Source organism: Mesoplodon densirostris, chromosome 2, assembly GCF_025265405.1.
Source record: "Mesoplodon densirostris isolate mMesDen1 chromosome 2, mMesDen1 primary haplotype, whole genome shotgun sequence".
In the NCBI taxonomy this organism is placed as follows: domain Eukaryota; kingdom Metazoa; phylum Chordata; class Mammalia; order Artiodactyla; family Ziphiidae; genus Mesoplodon; species Mesoplodon densirostris.
The window spans coordinates 135,329,333-135,348,990 of record NC_082662.1 but is presented as its reverse complement, the minus strand read 5'-3'; the positions used below and the strand labels follow the sequence as shown (position 1 = coordinate 135,348,990).

Below are 19,658 nucleotides of genomic sequence, written 5' to 3'. Positions count from 1 at the left end.
GAAACCCTAGCTAATGCAGTAAGAGGAGAAAATGAAATATAAGGTATACAGAATGGGAAGGCAGAAATAAAACTGTCTTTGTATGCAGATAACATGATTGTCTATCTAGAAAAACCAAAGAATCGACAAAAAAACTGCTGGAATTAATAAGCAATTATGGCAAGGTTGCAGGAAACAAGGTTAATACATAAAGGTCAGTCGCTTTACTATATATCAGCAATGGGGCTTCCCTGATGGCACAGTTGTTAAGAATCCGCCTGCCAATGCAGGGGACAGGGGTTCGAGCCCTGGTCCAGGAAGATCCCACATACCACGGAGCAACTAAGCCCGTGAGCCACAACTACTGAGCCTATGCTCTAGAGCCCACGAGCCACAACTACTGAGCCCATGTGCTACAACTACTGAAGCCTGCACGCCTAGAGCCCGTGCTCTGCAACAAGAAAAGCCACAACAATGAGAAGCCCGCACACCACAACAAAGAGTAGCCCTCGCTTGCTGCAACTAGAGAAAGCCTGCGTGCAGCAATGAAGACCCAACGCAGCCAAAAAATAAATAAACAAATATATATCAGCAATGAACAAGTAGAATTTGAAATTAAAAACAACAGCACCCCCCAAAATGAAATATTTAGGTATAAATCTAACAAAATATGCATGTTATATATGAGGAAAACAACAAAACTCTGATTAAAGAAATCAAAGAAGAACTAAATAAATGGAGATATATTCCATGCTCATGGAAAGACTCAATATCGTCAAGATATCAGTTCTTCCATACTTGATCTATATATTCAATGCAACCCAAATCAAAATCCTAGCAAGTTATTTTGTATGTATCAACAAACTGATTCTAGAGTTTATATGGAGAGGCAAAAGACCCAGAACAGACAACACAATATTGAAGGAGAAAAACAAAGTCGGACAACCAGTACTATCCAACTTCAAGACTTACTAAAAAGCTATGGGATGCAAGACAGTATGGTATGGGTAAAAGAACAGAGAAAAAGATCCATGCAACAGAGTAGACAGCCCAGAAATAGACCCACATAAATATACATAACCAATCTCTGACAAACAAGCAAAGGTAATACAGTGGAGCAAAGAGAGCCTCTTCAACAAAAGGTGCTGGAACAAATGGACATCCACATGCAAAAAAAAAATGAATCCAGACACAGACTTTACACCCTTCACAAATGGACATCATAGATCTCAACGTAAAATGCTAAACTATAAAACTCCTGGAAGATAACATCAGAGAAAATCTAGATGACCTTGGACGTGGCAATGACTTTTTAGATACAACACCAAAGGCATAATCCATGAAAGAAAAAATTGATAAGCTGGCTGTATTAAAATTAAAAAGTTTTGCTCCATGAAAGACACTGTAAAGGGAATGAGAAGACTAGCCACAGATTGGGAGAAAATATTTGCAAAAACGTATCTTATAAAGGATTATTATCTAAAAGATACCAAAAACTGTTGAAAATCAACAGTGAGAAAATGAAAAATCTGATTTTAAAATGGGCAAAAGTCCTCACCTGACAGCTCATCAAAGCATGTAGATGGCAAATAAACATATGAAAATGTGGTCCACAATATACATCAGGGAAATGCAAATTAAAACAATAACAAGATACCACTACACACCTATTAGAATGGCCAAAATCTAAAACACTGACAACACCAAATGCTGACAAGGATGTGGAGCAACAGGAACCCATTGCTGGCGGGAATGCAAAATGATACAGCCTCTTTGGAAGAAAACTGGCAACTCTCTGGAAGAAAGCTGTTTATAAAAATAAACATACTCTTAACATACAATTCAGCCATTGCTCCTTGGTATTTACCCAAAAGAGCTGAGAACTTATGTCTGTACAAAAACCTTCACATGGATGTTTATAGCAGCTTTATTCATAATTGCCAAAACTTGTAGGCAACCAAGATGCCTTTAAGTAAGTGAATGAATAAACTGTGGTACATTCAGACAATGGAATACTGTTCATCACTAAAAAGAACTAAGCCACCAAGCCATGAAAAGTCATGGAGGAACCTTAAATGCATATTAAGTGAAAGAAACGAATGTGAAAAGGCTACGTACTATATGATTCCAACTATATGATGCTTTGAAATAGATAAAACTGGGAATTCCCTGGTGGTCCAGTGGTTAGGACTCTGCACTTCCACTGCAGGGGGCCCAGATTCGATTCTTGCTCAGGGAACTAGGATCCCACAAGCTGTGCAGTGCGGCCAAAAAAAAAAAAAAATGCTTCTTTTAAAACTGAAATAGGTAAAACTATGGAGATGATAAAGGGGAGGGAGGGATAAATAGAGCACAGAGGATTTTTAGGGCAGTGAAACTACTCTGTATGATACTATGATGGATACATGTAATTTATACTTCTCAAAACTCACAGAATGAACACCACCAAAAATGCACCCTACTATAAACTGTGGACTTCGGATGATAACGATATATCAATACAGGTTTGTCAATTGTAACAAACTGTACCAACTCTGGCGCAGGATGCTGATAGTCAGGGAGGCTGTGCCTGCCGGGGGCACTGAGTGCATAGAAGCTCTTTGTATTTCCTGCTCAATATTGCTGTGAACCTAAAACTGCTCTTTAAAAAAGTCTATTTAGGGCTTCCCTGGTGGCGCAGTGGTTGAGAGTCTGCCTGCCGATGCAGGGGACACGGGTTCGTGCCCCGGTTCAGGAAGATCCCACAGTCCATGGAGCGGCTGGGCCCGTGAGCCATGGCCACTGAGCCTGCGCGTCCGGAGCCTGTGAGGCCCGCGTACCGCAAAAAAAAAAAAAAAAAAAAAAAAAAAAGAGAGAGATTTTTAAAAAGTCTATTTAAAAGGAAAAGAACCTCACAGAACAGTGAGAGATAATAAATGGCGGTAGTTGTTTTAAATCACAAAGCTTCAGGATGGTTTGTTAGGTAACAATGGACAATGATCACACCCATTTTATGGAAAAGACTGATGATTAACTGCTAACACCCATTCTTTCTTTCTTCCTCTATAATAAAACCCTTTGGTTTAGCTGGAAAAAAAAAATGGCCTCCCAACCAAAGATTACATTTACTAGCTTCCCTCATAGTTGATATGGCCACGGGACTAGGTTTTAACGAACAGCACGTGAAAGAATATGACATAAGCAACTTTCAAGGTTATGATCTAAAAAAAGAGAGGGTCTGTCCTCCCCCTTCCCTTCCATGCTTCCTGCTGGGAAAAAAGCGAACATGGCAGCTGGAGTTGGAGCAGCCACCTCACATCATGAGGTAGAACCATATGTCAAGGATGGCAGAGGAACATCGTAGAAGGAGCTAGGGTCATGGTTGCTATCCAGGCACCATACCAGCCCTGACCACGGTTATTTTGGAGGCTATGTTTCTGCAGCCAAGCCTATCTTCTAAGTAACACACCATCTCACAGGGCTGCTCTAAAGATAGAATGAGACAGGGTACATAAAGTACCTAACACGGCACCTGACATAGACCAGGTGAGCTCCTTGCACATGGGCCCTGAGAGCTCAGAGGCTCCAGCCAGGGAATGCAGCTACTTGGACAGCCTTGACCAAACAGTCTTCATCTACTTTAGATGGCCAGTCTCTCCCATGGCTTTGAGTGGGACATATGTAGAATGCGGGCAAAGCTGATCCCAGTGACGCAAGTCAATCCCAGTGATCCACAGGGAGGCAGCTGCTGGGGGCACAGCACTGTCAACTGTGCTTCCCAAAACCTACCTTTGCCATTTTAAGTGACCACAATTACTTTCAGCAAACTCCCCTGCCTTCAAGATAAAGTCCAGACTCCTCAGCCAAATAAATACACATCATTCACAATCTATCTCGCTCTTTGATCTAAGCTCAACTCTTACCACTCTCCCTCCACACACTACACTCCAGCCCTACTGAGTGGTTTGGAGTTCCCAGGTCATACTGTGTTTTCTCACACCCCAATGGCATTGCACATGCTGGTCCATTTGCCTGCAAACACATCTCTGTCCAGAGCCTCTGCCCCTTTCTCTACTTGGCTGACTTCTGTTCTTCCTTAAAACAAGGCTCACCATCACCTCTAGGAAACTGTCCCTGACTACGGAAGAGATCACTCATGGACCCTCCAAAATTCTTCCTTCCATTCTTCCCCAGTATGGGAAGTTTTATGTAGCACACAGCCACCAAGCTAACGACAATAGTTCCCAGCCTTCCAGCTGTGGCCAGGGAACTCAGTGCTGGCCAACTGGTGTGAGCACAAGTGACAGGGCAATGTTTATTCCAAGCTGCCCTTAAAGGAAAGGAGGGTTCCCATGCCCCTTCCCATGGGCTGGCATGAGGACTTTGTAATGAGTCCTCTTCAACATGTGCACAAAAGCACTGTGGACAGCAGAACAAGAAGAGTAAAGCAGTCCGGGCCTCCATGTGTCTGAGAGGAGTAATGGCGAGAGAGAAGTTAAAGAGATTACTGCGAATTATGAATGCAAATCATCTCCATGGCCTTCAGTAGCCATTGAATCAAACCTTCTTATTACAGGAGACCAGCCACAGGATCCCCTAAAAGATCCAGGATTAGGGTGGAAAACTCCACGACTCAGGTCATTGATTCAAACTGTCCAAGACAGGAGGAAAGCAAAGCAGGGCTCAAGTCATCCTGAGCCCATGAGGCTATCTTCCTGAATCTTCCACCTCTGAGCATTCCCTCCTCCATCTTTTTTTCTTGATACAAGTTTAGAAAAGTTGGGGCCTTACCTCTGGAGACTTTGTAAACTTCATAGAAAGAATAGAAGTGGAAGCCTAGGGAAACAAACAGGTAAAAAGACAGTTCCCATCGGGGCAGCATTGCTCCTTGTGACAAAGGGTCCCGTGGCCCACGCTGAGAGTTTCTAGGAAGAGAAACAGAAATAAAAACATTAAACCATAAACGTGACACTAGAGGACAGAACCTTACTTGTTCTCCCAGGGACCCATCACTACTCAAGGGGATACAGACATAACCCTCCTCCTATCACACCTCCTCCTGCCATGACCTTATCCCACCTGCATCACATCACACACACACACACACACACACACACCCTGCCTGCCCAGGGTGGGCAGGTCTTTCCCTATGAGCTCCCACAGCCCCCCATCTGCCTCCCATCACAGTGCACACCAGACACTTCTGTTCTCATTGCCTGCCACACCTGTCTCCCCCTGTGGAGTGGACCTTTAGAGAGTAGGGACCATGATCTCTGAGTCCCAGCACCTAGCACAGGATGTGGAATGTAGCAGGAAAGGACTACTAAATACTCCACGAATAAATAATAAATTACTATTCAAAAGCCTGAATAAAAGAAAAGCACAAATTATCTCCAAACCTCTTCTAAGCCAACAGCATTAACCTCCTTGTTCTCCCCTTCAAATGTCATCCCAGAGTTGTTTATAAGAATGGATTAATAAAGCCACTCTGTCTTCCATCTTCTGGGTACTTCTTAAACAGAAGTTAATAGCCTGCTAGTTGCCCACTCTGTATATGCAAGCTCCCTTCTTACAAAGTAATTGAATTTCTATCTGAACACATGGATGCTGAGCTCAACGCTACAGTGTATCCAAGTGTGGACATTTGAATAGTTCTGGCTCTGAGGTTGTGGTCATCCCCTTCCTGCTGGGTGGAGTTGGAACAGCCACCTTTGGACCAAGAGGTAAAAGCCACATAGAAAAACAAGACAGAGGCGCCTTGGTCCCTGACTGCGTGTACCACCCCACCTCAGCCCCACCCCCAAAACTGCCCTGAACCTCTTATATCTGGACCATTACATGAAAGAGAAATGCATCCCCAGGATATTTAAGCCTGTGCTGTTCTCGATCTCTCTGTTATGGCTGCCATGTCTATATTCTAGGTAATAAAGCAGGTAACAGAAAGTCCTAAAATGCTGCAAATTAAATGATCAGTTCCCAAATAACAAAGAGTTAACTAAATGTAAACCCTTTTATGGCCCTCATTGCTTTACTTAAACCTCTCAAATATGTCTCATTGTGGATGCCAAATTAAAACAAGAGCAAAATTTTAAGCCCCAAGCAAGCATTTCTAATATGTGACAGTAACGCCAAAAATCAGAATTCACACATGAGCTCGTTTTACCTTCACAACAGCCAGGTGAAGTAGGTGGAGCAAGGCATTTACAGATGAGGAATGTGAAGCACGGTGAGGTCACACAATTAGAAACAACTGAGCCAGGGCTCAAATCCAGGTCTTGGGACCATTGGGCCCCCACCCCACTGCTCAGGTACAGCCACCAACCCCATTAGTGCCAGTTCACAGGGTTACTTGTCCTTAGGGCCTGGCTCGGAATCTGCCACACACAAACTCCTTTCTTCAGGCTATAGGGAGATGCAGCACGAAGGGATATAAACTTTAGCTTTTGTAATAGGGAAGAACAAATCTGACTCCATGTTGGATCTGTTTTGTTTAACTTTTAACCTTTGTATTCTATTGCTTTTGCTACAAGTTAAAAATATTGCCTATAGCCTGAAACATACAGGAGAGCCCATTCTCAAGGCTCTGACCTTTAACGTTACAACACTTTTTCATTCACACAGAGATAAAAAGTTGCAGGACAGAGAATAACATTTGTCTTGTTGGAGGTTCACAGGAAAATCATAAATAACCATCTGACCTACATGGACAGCTGCAAGAACAAAGGATCCTAACACCAAGATGTTCGCAACAACCAGCCACACCCTCTCTCCTTTCACTATAAAAGAAACCTGAATTCAAACTCAGGTAAGATGGTTCTTTGGGACCCTAGTCCACCATCTTCTCGGTCTGCGGGCTTTCCGAATAAAGTCGCTATTCCCTGCCCCAACACCTTGTCTCTCAATTTATTGGCCTGTTGTGTGGTGAGCAGTACGAGCTTGGGCTCAGTAACAGTTTCATAAAATATGAGGTCAGAAATCAGTGGTCCTCCAACCAGAGGACCCTCTGGTCATTACCTAAAAGTTGCCAAGCCAGTCTAGTCTGAGTTTCTTCTGCAGATCTCCTAAAAAATCCAGAAGCAGCCACTCATGCTCTCAATCCCAAACTCTCTAAGCCCTAGTACTTCAACAACGCCTTCTCAGTTTCCCCTACTACTTTTCAGAGCCACTTCTAACTTCATACATTTCTAGTCACACTTTATTTTTAAATACCTGGCGTCTCCTAGAATCTGTTAAGATTTCTTTCTGGAACTTTGTAGGAATGTAGTAATTTCAATTTAGTGGGAAGTGAATTTCAACCTCTGGGTTTCATATTGTCTCTCCTTTCCAAGGATGTTGGTATTACTATATTGGATGACTTCCTCAATTAGCAAAGAGCTGAACCCCTCTTCAAATGCTACTAAATTTGAACATAAATAATCTTGGAGATTAAATCAAAGTTCCTGCTCTTTTGAACCTTTTCATGGACATTCTCCTTCTAGGACAGTTCCCCTGAATTAGTGATTTAACTGTCAGGAAACTAGAAAACTCAGCCTTACAACATTTTCCTTTTTGATGCTGCTCTTAGCTACACTCTATGTTTTGCAGACATATACACAAAGATACACAGTAATAAACAACAAAGCAGCAGGGCTGTGTCCTCATATTTAAAATTTGGGGACTGGACCAAATAGCCTCCTGCTGACAGCATATCAGGGAGAGATGCATCAGGGAGACATGCAGACCTAGGGGAGACCGGGCTCTGCTGCTGATGGGCTGAGGAATTTAAGTGGATCACAACTTTCCAGATACGTTTCCTCATAGAGTTATTGAATGGATTAAATATAAAATGTTTACTCAGGGCCTGGCACAGAGCAAGCACTCAATAAACATTAGCTAAGATCTGTCCAGCAGGACCAATTAGTGAATTTATCATCAGGAGCTTACCTAGCCAGAGCCCTGGTTTCCTTGCAGAATTGATGACAGCTAACTGACCTTCCATGGGGAGAGGGGGTGAGCATCCTACCTGCTGCTGGGACTTCGTCAGCTGATCGGCATCCCCAGAGTTCTCTCCAGTTTCTCATCCCCATCCTCTCCCCACATTCGACCCAAGGCCACCCCAGACAGCTAACAAACTGTCCTTGGGAGCCACCTGGAGAGCTTTCTGACCAGTGTCTCTTCTCACCACCTCTTTTCTTAGCTCCAAAGGTATTATATACAGTCCTCACTTTTCTTGCCTCATCATTCACAATCCCAGGAATGTGACCTCAAAACACCACCACCACACAGACACCCACCTGTCCTTCTTAACAGATCTTTCTTCCTTAATACTTCTTTTCAACTCTTGTCCACTTATCTCAAGAAAATTCCTCTCCCCAATGTTTTCCCCCCTCCCTGTTCATTTCAGCTGTGCACTCAGAGAGCCAATCAGAGTAGATATGTTTTAAAGGATTCAATGACACAACACAAAGCTGTACCTTTGGGAATGTAACTAGAACATTTTCTTAATGTCCAAACCCATAAACGTTCCTAAAAACTCTCTCAGAGAATTCTCAAGTTTCCATGTCTCATTTCCTAAACATGCTTATGTTCTTCTTTAGGCATAAGCTACCACGATGAAATCAAAGAAGCCCTTACTCAAATGTGTAAGTAATGCCTCTTTTCTGTTTTTCACGCATAAGATTCAGTCCTGCAGCAACATTATCAGCTAAGTGGGCATCCATTCGATGGCCCAGAAACTCGTCACCATTTATATCATGATTTCTATAGGAAACAGCCAATCTACAGCAACACAGCCTGTTTTTAAGTAGGAGACTACCTGATCGATCTATATAAAGGAGGTTATAGTACTGATATGTGAGAGCTAAGGCGGGTTGCTGGGATGTCTGATGGTGAAGATATATCTGAGAGCACTTCCACTTTGGTGGGAATACTGGTCAGGACTATGAGGAAGAAAAAATGGGGATAGTTTAGGAGCCAAGTGGTGGAGGGTCTTAAACATATATGATGACAGGCTCGGATCTGATTACCTGAAGAAACCTCAGGCTTGTGAGCCAGCTCATTTAATTTTTTTATGAAGCTTCAGGAAGAAGCCCCTTGACATACCAGTAGACACTAAAGGCAGGGAGGTCAGCGATTCAGGCTCTCGGTGGGAAGTGGAGAGAAAGTGCTAGAACCAAGCAACAGAGAGGAGGGAAATTTAAGTTGCACCTGGCACCAAGTTAGTCCAGGAGGCATTGGGGGGGGCGGGGGAGAGGAAAATAAAGGACATAAAATAGCACCTCCAAAGCTGTCAAGACTACAGTGTCTCAATGCTGAATTTTTTTTCTTTTTTTTGGTTACGCGGGCCTCTTACTGTTGTGGCCTCTCCCCTTGCGGAGCACAGGCTCCGGACGAACAGGCTCAGCGGCCATGGCTCACGATCACGGGCCCAGCCGCTCCGCAGCATGTGGGATCTTCCCAGACCGGGGCACGAACCCGTGTCCCCTGCATCGGCAGGTGGACTCTCAACCACTGCGCCACCAGGGAAGCCCAAAGCTGAATATTATTGATTAAGGTGAGAAACAGGCACAAAGTGAAGACAGAGAGAAAATGCATTTAAGATTAGGTCTTGGAAGAAAATCATAGCAGAGGTTTCCCTGGGATTAGGGGAAAGAAGTCAAACAGGAGGAACAAGATTTCTCTACCCCCATACTGGGTATAAAAGCCCCAAGCTGGGTATTTCCAAAAAGTATTATATTTATCTGGGAACTGTAGAACTCAAGCGGCCCACATAATAAAATCTTAGCTGGAAAATGGCAAGAATTCCTCAGCTAAGAGGGATTTTTCTATACTGAAGCAATGTACATTTGCATTCACATTGTAATTTAACACTCCACCTGCTTTCAAAGATGCCATCCACTCTCATTCTCACCAGGAGGGCTAACTGTTGGCTCTTTTTTCAGGAATCAGAATCTTGCTCAGAGAAAAGACGTGATCTGCCCAAGGATCCAGAGAAGCCAGCAATGGAGCAAAAAAGAGAACCCAAGTTCTCAACTCCCACTCTCTTAGGCAGAAATCCTGTTCTTTACTCTTGGTAGAAAAGTATAGCTCACTATGCCAGAGCCTGAAGTGTGCATACACGTAACTTCTGTAAGATGCTTTTCCCCAGTAACTTCTAATATCTTTTCAAAAGTCTTTTATCTTGGGCTTCCCTGGTGGCGCAGTGGTTGAGAGTCCTCCTGCCGATGCAGGGGACACGGGTTCGTGCCCTGGTCCGGGAAGATCCCACGTGCCACAGAGCGGCTGGGCCCGTGAGCCATGGCCGCTGAGCCTGTTCGTCCGGAGCCTGTGCTCCGCAACGGGAGAGGCCACAACAGTGAGAGGCCCGCGTACCGCAAAAAAAAAAAAAAAAGTCTTTTATCTTTATTGTTGATAAATACAACAAATGGATTCCAACACCCCCACTTTAAATTCTTTTCTGCTCCTCACCCTTGATTTAGCACTAAATGGGCTAACACCAAATACTCCCACGCACCAGAGGACTTTAAAACGGCACCCGCAGCATGAAGCTAACGATCTCCAGGGCCATCACCATCATCACTCCCAACTAACTAAACTGAAATTTTTCTCTACTGAGTTTACCCAGAGTTTAGCAACAGCTGTACTACAATAAGTAGTATTTACAGATGACCTATGCTGAGAAAGCACTTTACAAGTATTCTTTCATTTAATCTCCATAACAACTCTCTGAGGTTGGTATTTCTGGTATCCTCATTTAACACAGAAGATAACCAAAGCCCAGAAGGATCAAGAAACCTGCCCCAAATCACACAGCTAGTAAGCAGCAGAGCTTAGATTCATACTCATCAAGTCTAATTCCAGAGCCTTCTCTCACCCACCTCCCTATTCTTACAGAGTTCACAGGATTCATTTTTTCAACATCTATGACAAAATCAACTTATTGGGAAAGCTAGAAGATAATATAAGCTATATACATGCAAAAGAATCTAAAGTTATGTGTAACGTAGATATACCCCAGGAAGAAAATCAACCAGATGTAATCAAAATACACATGAAACACCTAACTCGTACATTCCTTTTAGAAGATTTACTGAAGAAGACAAACTAAACCAAATCAATTTACCTCGGAAGTAAGAGGGGAAAGTCAGGAGTTATATAGAGGTAATAAATAAATAATAAATAAAGGGCTGAATAAAATTGAAATGGTTCTAAATTTAGGAACAAATAAGCACTCTGGAAACCACAAAGTAATAAAGTAAAAGGAACTCATGCCCACTGAAATGACAATGGCTTTGAAGAAAAGAAAATATAATAGTAGAGCAATATTCTAGCACATTTGGAAAAGATGTTAGGAGACTTCTGTTCTTTTCCAGGTAGAATTTGATGAAACCTATTTTGCAGAATATAAATTACATGACTTTCACCAGGAAAACCAGGCCCAGATTCATCGTGTCCTCTCACAGGACAGTGTTCTCCAAACCCTGCTTAAGAGTCTTACAAAGAGTCTTATTCTTCTACCCACATGATACTACAGAGAAACGCTTTTCCAAACCCAGAAAGCCTTCAGCAACGCACTGGAATGATCAGCTAGATTGAAGAGGTCCACTGGGCTGGGCAAAAGTCTAATTACAGAATATTTAAAAATACATATCACTACTTCTAAATATGTACCAAATGTTATGTATCACTGTGCAATAAACCATCCCGAAACACAGTGGCTTAAAATAACAAGATCTATTCTCTCTCGTGATTCTATGGGATGGCAATCTGGGCAGTTCTTCTGCTGATCTCACCTGGCGTCACTCATATGACTAAGTCACTGCATGGCTCAAGGCAACTGGAGAGGACAACATGATCTCACCCATGTCTGGCATTTTGTGCCAGCTGTCAACTAGGTGCCTTACTTCTCCTCCATGTGGGCACTCATCCTCCAGTAGGCTGGACCCTTCATAGCATGGTGGCTTCAGGGTCTTAAAAGAACAAAGGCAAGAGGTGCAAGGTCTCTTAAGGACCAGGCTCCAGAATTCAAAGAACATTTTATTGGTCAAGAGCCCAGCCCAGATTCAAGGGGGAAGAGAGAACAGCTTCCACCTCTTTACTGGAGGAACAGCAATGGCACCTAAAAAAGGGGCAGGGACGTGGCTTACCATACCAGTATGTTAGAATTCCTAATAAATAAAATCTGGAAAGTTAGTGGAAAAACTACATCTCACAGTAGGTCTTTATTACATAAAATGTCACAAAGGTTGAGAGAGATGTATATTTTAAAGAATTACATTCTCAAATCAAAATTTCAAAATCAATATTGTCATCTGGTCTAATCTCCAGCCAGTTTGGGAATTCCTTTTACAATAAGCTACCTGACCACTTCCAGCAACACTGCAAGGCAGGGAAACTCTGTTTCTAAGAAGTTCTTATTGTTATCATCTTTTTTTTTCTTAAACTGAGTCAAAATCTGCCCCTCTATTTCTAAAAAATGTTCTACTACTAGTCCTATTGTACCTGCAGGAACTAAAAGCACGGAGGCTGGATAGTATGATAGTTTAGAGGATGGCTCTGGAGTCAGAATGCCAAAGGCTGAATCCCAGCTTTGCTGCTTTCTAGCTGTGTGACCCAGCACAAGCTGCATGACATCACTGTGCCTCAACGTCCTTACTTATGAAATAGAGATAATAATAACCCTCAGAGAGTTGCTGTGAGGATTAAACAGGTTTACAAAGAGATAGAATATTACCTTGGCCATAATAAGCTCTAAAATGCTTATTCTTGTTGTGTTTAATATTACTGCTACTGGGCTTCCCTGGTGGCGCAGTGGTTGAGAATCTGCCTGCTAATGCAGGGGACACAGGTTCGAGCTCTGGTCTGGGAGGATCCCACATGCCGCGGAGCAACTACGCCCGTGAGCCACAACTACTGAGCCTGCGCGTCTGGAGCCTGTGCTCCGCAACAAGAGAGGCCGCGATAGTGAGAGGCCCGCGCACAGCGATGAAGAGTGGCCCCCGCTTGCCACAACCAGAAAAAAACCCTCGCACAGAAACGAAGACCCAACACAGCAAAAATAAATTAATTAATTAATAAACTCCTACCCCCAACATCTTAAAAAAAAATATATATATATATATATATATATATTACTGCTACTATTAAGTATACTGAAAGGCTTAATTATTCTTGCCAATCATACTCCTTCAAATATTTAGAGATAATTAATGCTACCCGCTCCATCCCAAGCCCTCTTCCAGGACAAACCCCCATGCTTCCTTCAATCATTTCAGTGGCTTGCTTCCCAGACCCTTTCCCATTCTGTCAGTTGTCTCTTTATAGTGTAGGTACCTAAAGCTGAACCCAAAATTCCAGCTGTGGAAGAGCAAGAGTAGGACAAACCATCGTTTCTCTCCTTCCGAAACTATACCTCAAATAGTGAAATCTTAGACTCATTCCTGCATTCGACAAGTATCAGTGAGCTCCTACTGAAGATCAGGAACTGCACTATTTGTGAAGGCAAGATATAAAGATTCCATCTGTAGGATCCCCCAAATATAGCTACCCCAGAAACGTCCATGCCCTAATTCCTGAACATGTAAATATGTTACCTTACATGGAAAAGGGACTTTGCAGATGTGATTAAGTTAAAGATCTTGAGATGAGGACATTATCCCTGATTATCTATGTGGGCCCATGTAATCACAAGGGTCATTCTAAGAGGGAAGAAGGAGGGTCAGAGACAGAGAGGAGATATGATGATGGAAGCAGAGGTTAGAGTGATAACGCTTTGAGGATGGAGGAAGGGGCCAAGAACAAAGGAGTGGTAGAGGCAGAGTATAGCAGCAACGAAGAAAGACACCATTCCTCTGCCTCGCCCCACCCCCACTCCAAGCCTCCAGAAGGAATGCAGCCCTGCCACCCCATTGTGGACTTCTGATCCCCAGAACTGTAGGTAATCAATTTCTGTTGTTTGAAGCCACTAAGTTTGTGCTCATTTGTTACAGAAACTAATATGCTACCCCTGCCCTCAATTAGTTCATGGCCTAGTGGAAGGAAAGTACCTAATTAAAAGGATTTATATAAAACATCAGAATATTTTAATCTAATTGTTATAAACTTTAAAAACTTAAATTGCAAGAAAATAAAACCTGAAAACAAAAATTTTGCATTCAGTTTTCAACTTAGCATTTTTTTGGCTTCTGTCTCACACTGATATCAATCTTAATATCAAACATAACTCTTAAGTCCTTTTATATGAACTGCCCTTAAGCCAGATCTCTGCTGTTAAAGATTGGCAGAAAAGGAGTCAGATTTATAAGCCCCTAGTTCAGAAAAGCTATTGATGTGATATTGTATCCTTTCCCCGGAAAATTCTCAACCTATCTTAAGCCTGTTTAATCACCAAGAATCATGCCCACCACATCTTACACTCCCCAGATTAGGGGCATCTGAATGAATCAAATTTTTTAATAATATATTTTAAGTAAACTTTGTATTAAAGTATGCTTAAAGAAAAAAAATGTAAGGCTTTCAAAAAGCAGACTCACGCCAGGAATTACTGCTCAGATAAAAAACTGAATGCCCCGTCTGTTCTTTCCTTATAACTCCACTAAAGGTGACCACTAGCCTGACTCCTAACACCCTAGTTTATTTAGTTTTGCCCTTTTTCGGACTTCAAAAAAAAAAAATGGAATCACATAGCACTTACTCTTGTTGTGTCTACCTTCTTTTTGCTCCGCTTTATATTTGTGAGGCTCATCCATGTTGTGTATAAAGCAATCATTTGTTCATTCTTATTACTGTGGAGTATTCCATTGTATGAGCAATTTACCTAGGCTTTTGTCCATTCTACTATTGATGAACCCATGGGTTGTTTCCAACTTGGGGCTATTAGGAATAATACTGCTCTGCATATTCTTTTACATGTCTTTCGGTACAAATACACCTGTCTTACTGCTTAGTGTTTATCAAAGAATGATAGACACTAAACAGTAAACTAGGTCATAGGGGATGTGTATGTCCACCTTTAGTAAACGATACTGCAAAACAATTTCCAAAAGTTACACTAATTTTCATAACAATCAGCAATGTATGAGAAGTTCAGTTTTCCATATCCTAACAAATACTCAGCATTGACAGATTTTTTGGTTTGTTTTTTGTTTTTAGCCACTCTGTTGAGTATAGAGTGATATCCCATTGTAGTTTTAATTTGCATTTGCCTAATTACTAATGAGGTTAACCACTTTTTCATATGTTTATTGGGAATCTGGAAATCTTTTGGGGAAGTGACTTGCCCGTTTTTCTACTGGACTTTTTCTCAATGATTTGTAAAAATTATTTCTACATTCTGGGTATGAGTCCTTTATTGGATATAACTATCCGATACCTTCACCCATTCTGTAGCTTGCCTTTTCACTCTCTTTATGGAATCTTTAGATGAACAGTAGTTCTTACCAATATTTTCCTTTATAACTACTGCTTTTTGTGTCCTAGTCAATAAACCTTTGTCATAAAGGTGTTTTACTTTGCTTTCTTCCAGAAGCTTTGTTTCAGATTTCACATTTAGATGTATGATGTATCTTGATTAATTTTTGTGTATGAGGTGAGGTAGATGATCAAAATTCACCTTGTCCATTTGCAATATCCAGCTGGCCCAGCATCATTTACTGAAAAGGCTGTCCTTTCTCCAGAGCACTGCAATGCCATTTCTGTCATAAATCAAGAGACCTCATACATGTGAGCCTGTTTATGGATTCTCTACTCAGTTCCGTGGTCTGTCTAGCACTGTGCCAACACCATGCTGACAAACTACGTACAGTACTATCTATTAGCTTAAGTTTTCCAATTTTGTTCTTTTACTTAGATTTTCTAGAATTTCCAAATATATTTTAAAATTGGCTTACTATTTTTGGAAAAAATCTGCTGGGATTTTGATTGGGATTATACTGAATCCACACATTTATTTGTAGAGCAATGACTTACCCTTCATTATTTTAAAACTTTAAATTCTCTCAATAATGTTTTAGTTTGCAAAGAATTTTTATCACAAATGGGTGTTGAAGTTTATCAAGTAGTTTTTCTCCTTTATTCTGTGACTGTGGTTAAATTATTTATAGATTTTCTAATGTTAGACAAAGTTTACATTCCTGGAATAAATCCAACTTGGTCATGGTTTAGTATCCTATAAATATAGGTATAGGTCGCTAGATTTGATTTACCAATACCCATTTTAGGGCTTTTGCGTATTTTCTGTGAGAGTTTGGACTATAGTTTCTTGTAACCTTCTTATCAAGCTTTAGTAACAAGGTTATGCTGGCCTTATAAAAGCAGTCAGGGAGTATTCCTTCTTTTTCATTTTTTAAAATGTTTGTAATATTGCACTAGTGACACCATCTAGGCCTGGAAATTCTGCTATGAAAAAATTTTTAATTACATATTTAATTTCTTTATAGATATGGAACTATACAGATTTTCTAGTTCTTATGTCTTATGAGGTATTTTATTGAAATAACTTGTCCATTTCATCTGAATTTTCAAATGTATTACCATAAAATTGTTCATAATAACATCTGAAGATTTTTTAAATGTCTGTAGGATATGTAGTGATAACTCCTTTTTTTTTCCCTGACACTGGTAATACCATACACCACTGGAGGGAGGGAAGGGAAGATGGTCATGCATTATATGACACAAATAAATCCACTATCACTGGAATATTCTCCAGCAGAATTACGCACAGAAGAAGCAAGAGAGGTAGAGCATGTAAACAATCCAGCAATTCTCTCTCAACAGCTTTTATCACCAGAAACAACTGTGCACCTGGGGAAAAGGAGACACGAACTGAAGGAGAAGGGAACAGCCATTAGTAACGCTGTAGGGTGGCCAGCGAGAACGTGGAGGAAGAAAAACCACCATTAGCTGGATTTGTAACCTAGATACCCAGCCCTCCACCCACAAGATGTCCATAGGCAGAATTCAGGAGGCCATGAACTTAAATTTCTTTTCTCATATGTCTGTATTTTCACGAACCTCTAACTGAAATTCAGGATTTCATTTGATTATAAGTGCGAAGAGCAAATCACACTAGTAAGAGCATTTCTGGCGACTGTCACCAATAAGTGTCACAAATTCTGTCATACTACAGTGCAGCTGTTGCAAATACTGCAAAACATCATTTACATAGGCATCACTACTTTGAAATTCTGAGACTTAACTGATACAGCCTTGAATTTTGTCACTTAATGCACTAATCAAGAAAAAAAATACTATTATAAATGTTGGGGGTTTTACACTATTTTGATCACTGTTTCAATATAATTTGAAACTCTACATATTTTAAAATGCCTTTTAAAAATTGGCTTCCCCAGACTCCAAAGAAGTCCATGGCACAAAAAAAGCGTAAGGAACCCCTACAAAGAATCAAGGATCTCACCCAAGCCATGGAACTCCCAGGCCAACAGTTAAGGAGCACTTCCCTTTGGCCAGGCCCTGGCCTGGAAGAAGACACACAGATGAGTAAGGCTCACCCTGGCTAGTTCCTGACATTACCTTCAGAGTTCCCACCAACACCTAGCCACCCACAAAAATGACTGCTCTCTCTAAAGACTTGGCCTTCACTCTAAGTTAGTCTATATAACTTACTTCCTAAGGAGGGGGCAAAGTAAACAGCAGATAAAGCATAGGCTTTGACCCAGAAAGAGGAGTGCAAAACCCAATCCCAACACTTACTTTTCGTGGCTGTGGCATCACTTCTAAGTATTCCTTTCTTCTGCTGTGAAAAGGGCTAACACTAGGTATCCTTCCCAGTTATTGCAAGGTTTAAAAATAATGGATTTAAAGCACCTGACAAGCACATCGTCCCCTTCACTATTAGCTGAATCTTTCAAGTCAGAACTGACTGTTGCTATCCAGCACTTAATCACAGTTAGGGGCTGCCACTGAGAAAGGAGGGAGACAAATTATAGGAAAGGCGGAACATGAAGAATGAAAGGGAAAAAAATCATACTTATTCTTCAAATTCCAGTATAAAAACCACCCCCTCCTCAGGAAAGCCTTCCCTCTCCTCTCCTTGTGTTCCCATAGCACTTATCACATGGAAGTAAACGCCTAGCTGTGCGAATGAATGAAGGAGGAATACAAATCAGAAAAGGACAGAAACAGTGAGTCGCACCCCCATATAATGTAAACCACCGAGGATACCAACTGGCTAGCCTGACTGCCCTGATCCAAGAGCCACGAAGCAATGAAGCAGCACATTTCTTACCACCAGTGCTATCCATCCTAGTACCTCTCCCGCCCACTTTGTAGGGATTGCGAGGAGGAGGGCCTTTCCACATCAAGACTGATGCCACCTAAAGGCCACAGGTAGAAGAAAAGAGGGAAACTGAGTCTGGAGAGTAGAAAGCAAAAGTCTCTAACGTTGGGGGTCACTGGAGCCGCAGCAGTCAGGCAGGCGCACTTCTAAGATCGCCAAGGGGACCGGCGTCCACACTTCCAGCAACAGTGCCAGAAACTGGGGACGAAGCCAAGGAGCGGGGACGCTGGCAGGGGCGTGAGCGGACTCGGCCGGCCGGGGAGAAACGCAGCCCTGACCCGGGCACACGCCCCCCTCACTCCTCACCAGAGGAGCCTTTGTCTCCGCTCCTCTGCCCCGCCCTCGGGCGCGCACGCAGGAACGGGAATTGGAAACAGAAAGCGTATCGGGCGTTTCTTTTTCTCAACCGAGTCAGTCGAAGCAGAAAGTCAACACCTAACTTCCCGAGGACCCGCTACGGTCACCAGCTACCAACCTCCCGGGCTGTCCCGGGTGGCGGCGGCGTTGGTGACGCTCACGCCGCCCCGAGTTCCCAACAACCCTCTCCGCACCTCCGAGTCGGCGGCGGCGGCGGCCGGCTTCCCGAGAAACCGCCCTCTTCCCCGGGAGCGGTGGTTGGAGGATCAGCCCCGCGCGCGTCCTCGGGGCACGTCCCCGCCGCCGCCGTGCCCGCGCGCGCCGCTCCAGGCCACCGGGCTCGCAAGCAGGCGGCGCCCCGGGAGCGGTTGCGAACAGGCCGCGCGGCTGGAGGGGACCCGCGAGAGGACTGCCCGCCACTCCGCACCCGGAGCGCCTGGCGACGGCCCGCGGAGCCCCAGCCCCCGCTCACCCGTGGGCCCCGGTGCCTACGCCCAGCAGCGCACGGACCTCTCCACCCCCGTTTGTTAATTGCAGGCCTGGGGCTGCAGGTTTGGGAGCGGAAGTCACCTGAAGTCCAGCCCCAGTGGTCCCCACGTACGTTTTGAACGCGAAAGGAGGTAGCTCGGTGGGGTGGAAAGAGGGCGGGCCTTGCCGCTCCGGCGGCTTCTGGAGCTTGCTGTGTGAATTTAGCCCCTGCAAGCCTCCTTGTCCTTCTCTGTAAAGCGGAAATAAGCTTCCCGGCTTTCCTGGAGAATTAGAGTGAAGACCAAATGGGATGAACTTCATGAACTGCAAAGCAGCTTACAAAGATGATCAGCACTGCAAAATGCATATCAGTGATTTTGAATAGGTCGTAAAAGAGTGGAAGATCTGAAGCTGCCTTGGACTGTGACTTTATGCCAGGTGTTACTCAGAGGCCTCCAACGCCAAGGCTGCCAGAGTTCCACAGACTTACCTGGGCAGGAGAATCACCTGGGCTCTTGTTAAAACCGCTGGCACCTGGATCCCTCTTCAAACCAAAAGAATCAGACTCCCCACGGGAGGGGTGTTTCAGGTGGTTCTG

The 19,658-nt window shown here is 43.1% G+C and overlaps 1 protein-coding gene across 2 annotated transcripts in view; it reads right to left on the bottom strand.

The window, feature by feature from the left end:
• The window catches only part of HHAT (hedgehog acyltransferase), a 363,504-nt gene extending 344,287 nt beyond the window's left edge, over nucleotides 1–19,217 (bottom strand). The window contains exons 1-2 of one of the 2 annotated variants that reach the window (XM_060088397.1): nucleotides 19,163–19,217; nucleotides 4,750–4,883 (exon numbers count right to left, since the gene is read on the bottom strand). In XM_060088397.1, coding sequence (XP_059944380.1) covers nucleotides 4,750–4,840 — 91 coding nt within the window. In that variant the 5' untranslated portion in view covers nucleotides 4,841–4,883; nucleotides 19,163–19,217. Of the gene's footprint in view, nucleotides 1–4,749; nucleotides 4,884–18,786; nucleotides 18,863–19,162 lie in introns of those variants that run through there. The other variant, XM_060088396.1, reaches the window with a different exon arrangement.
• Nucleotides 19,218–19,658: the final 441 nt, after the last annotated feature.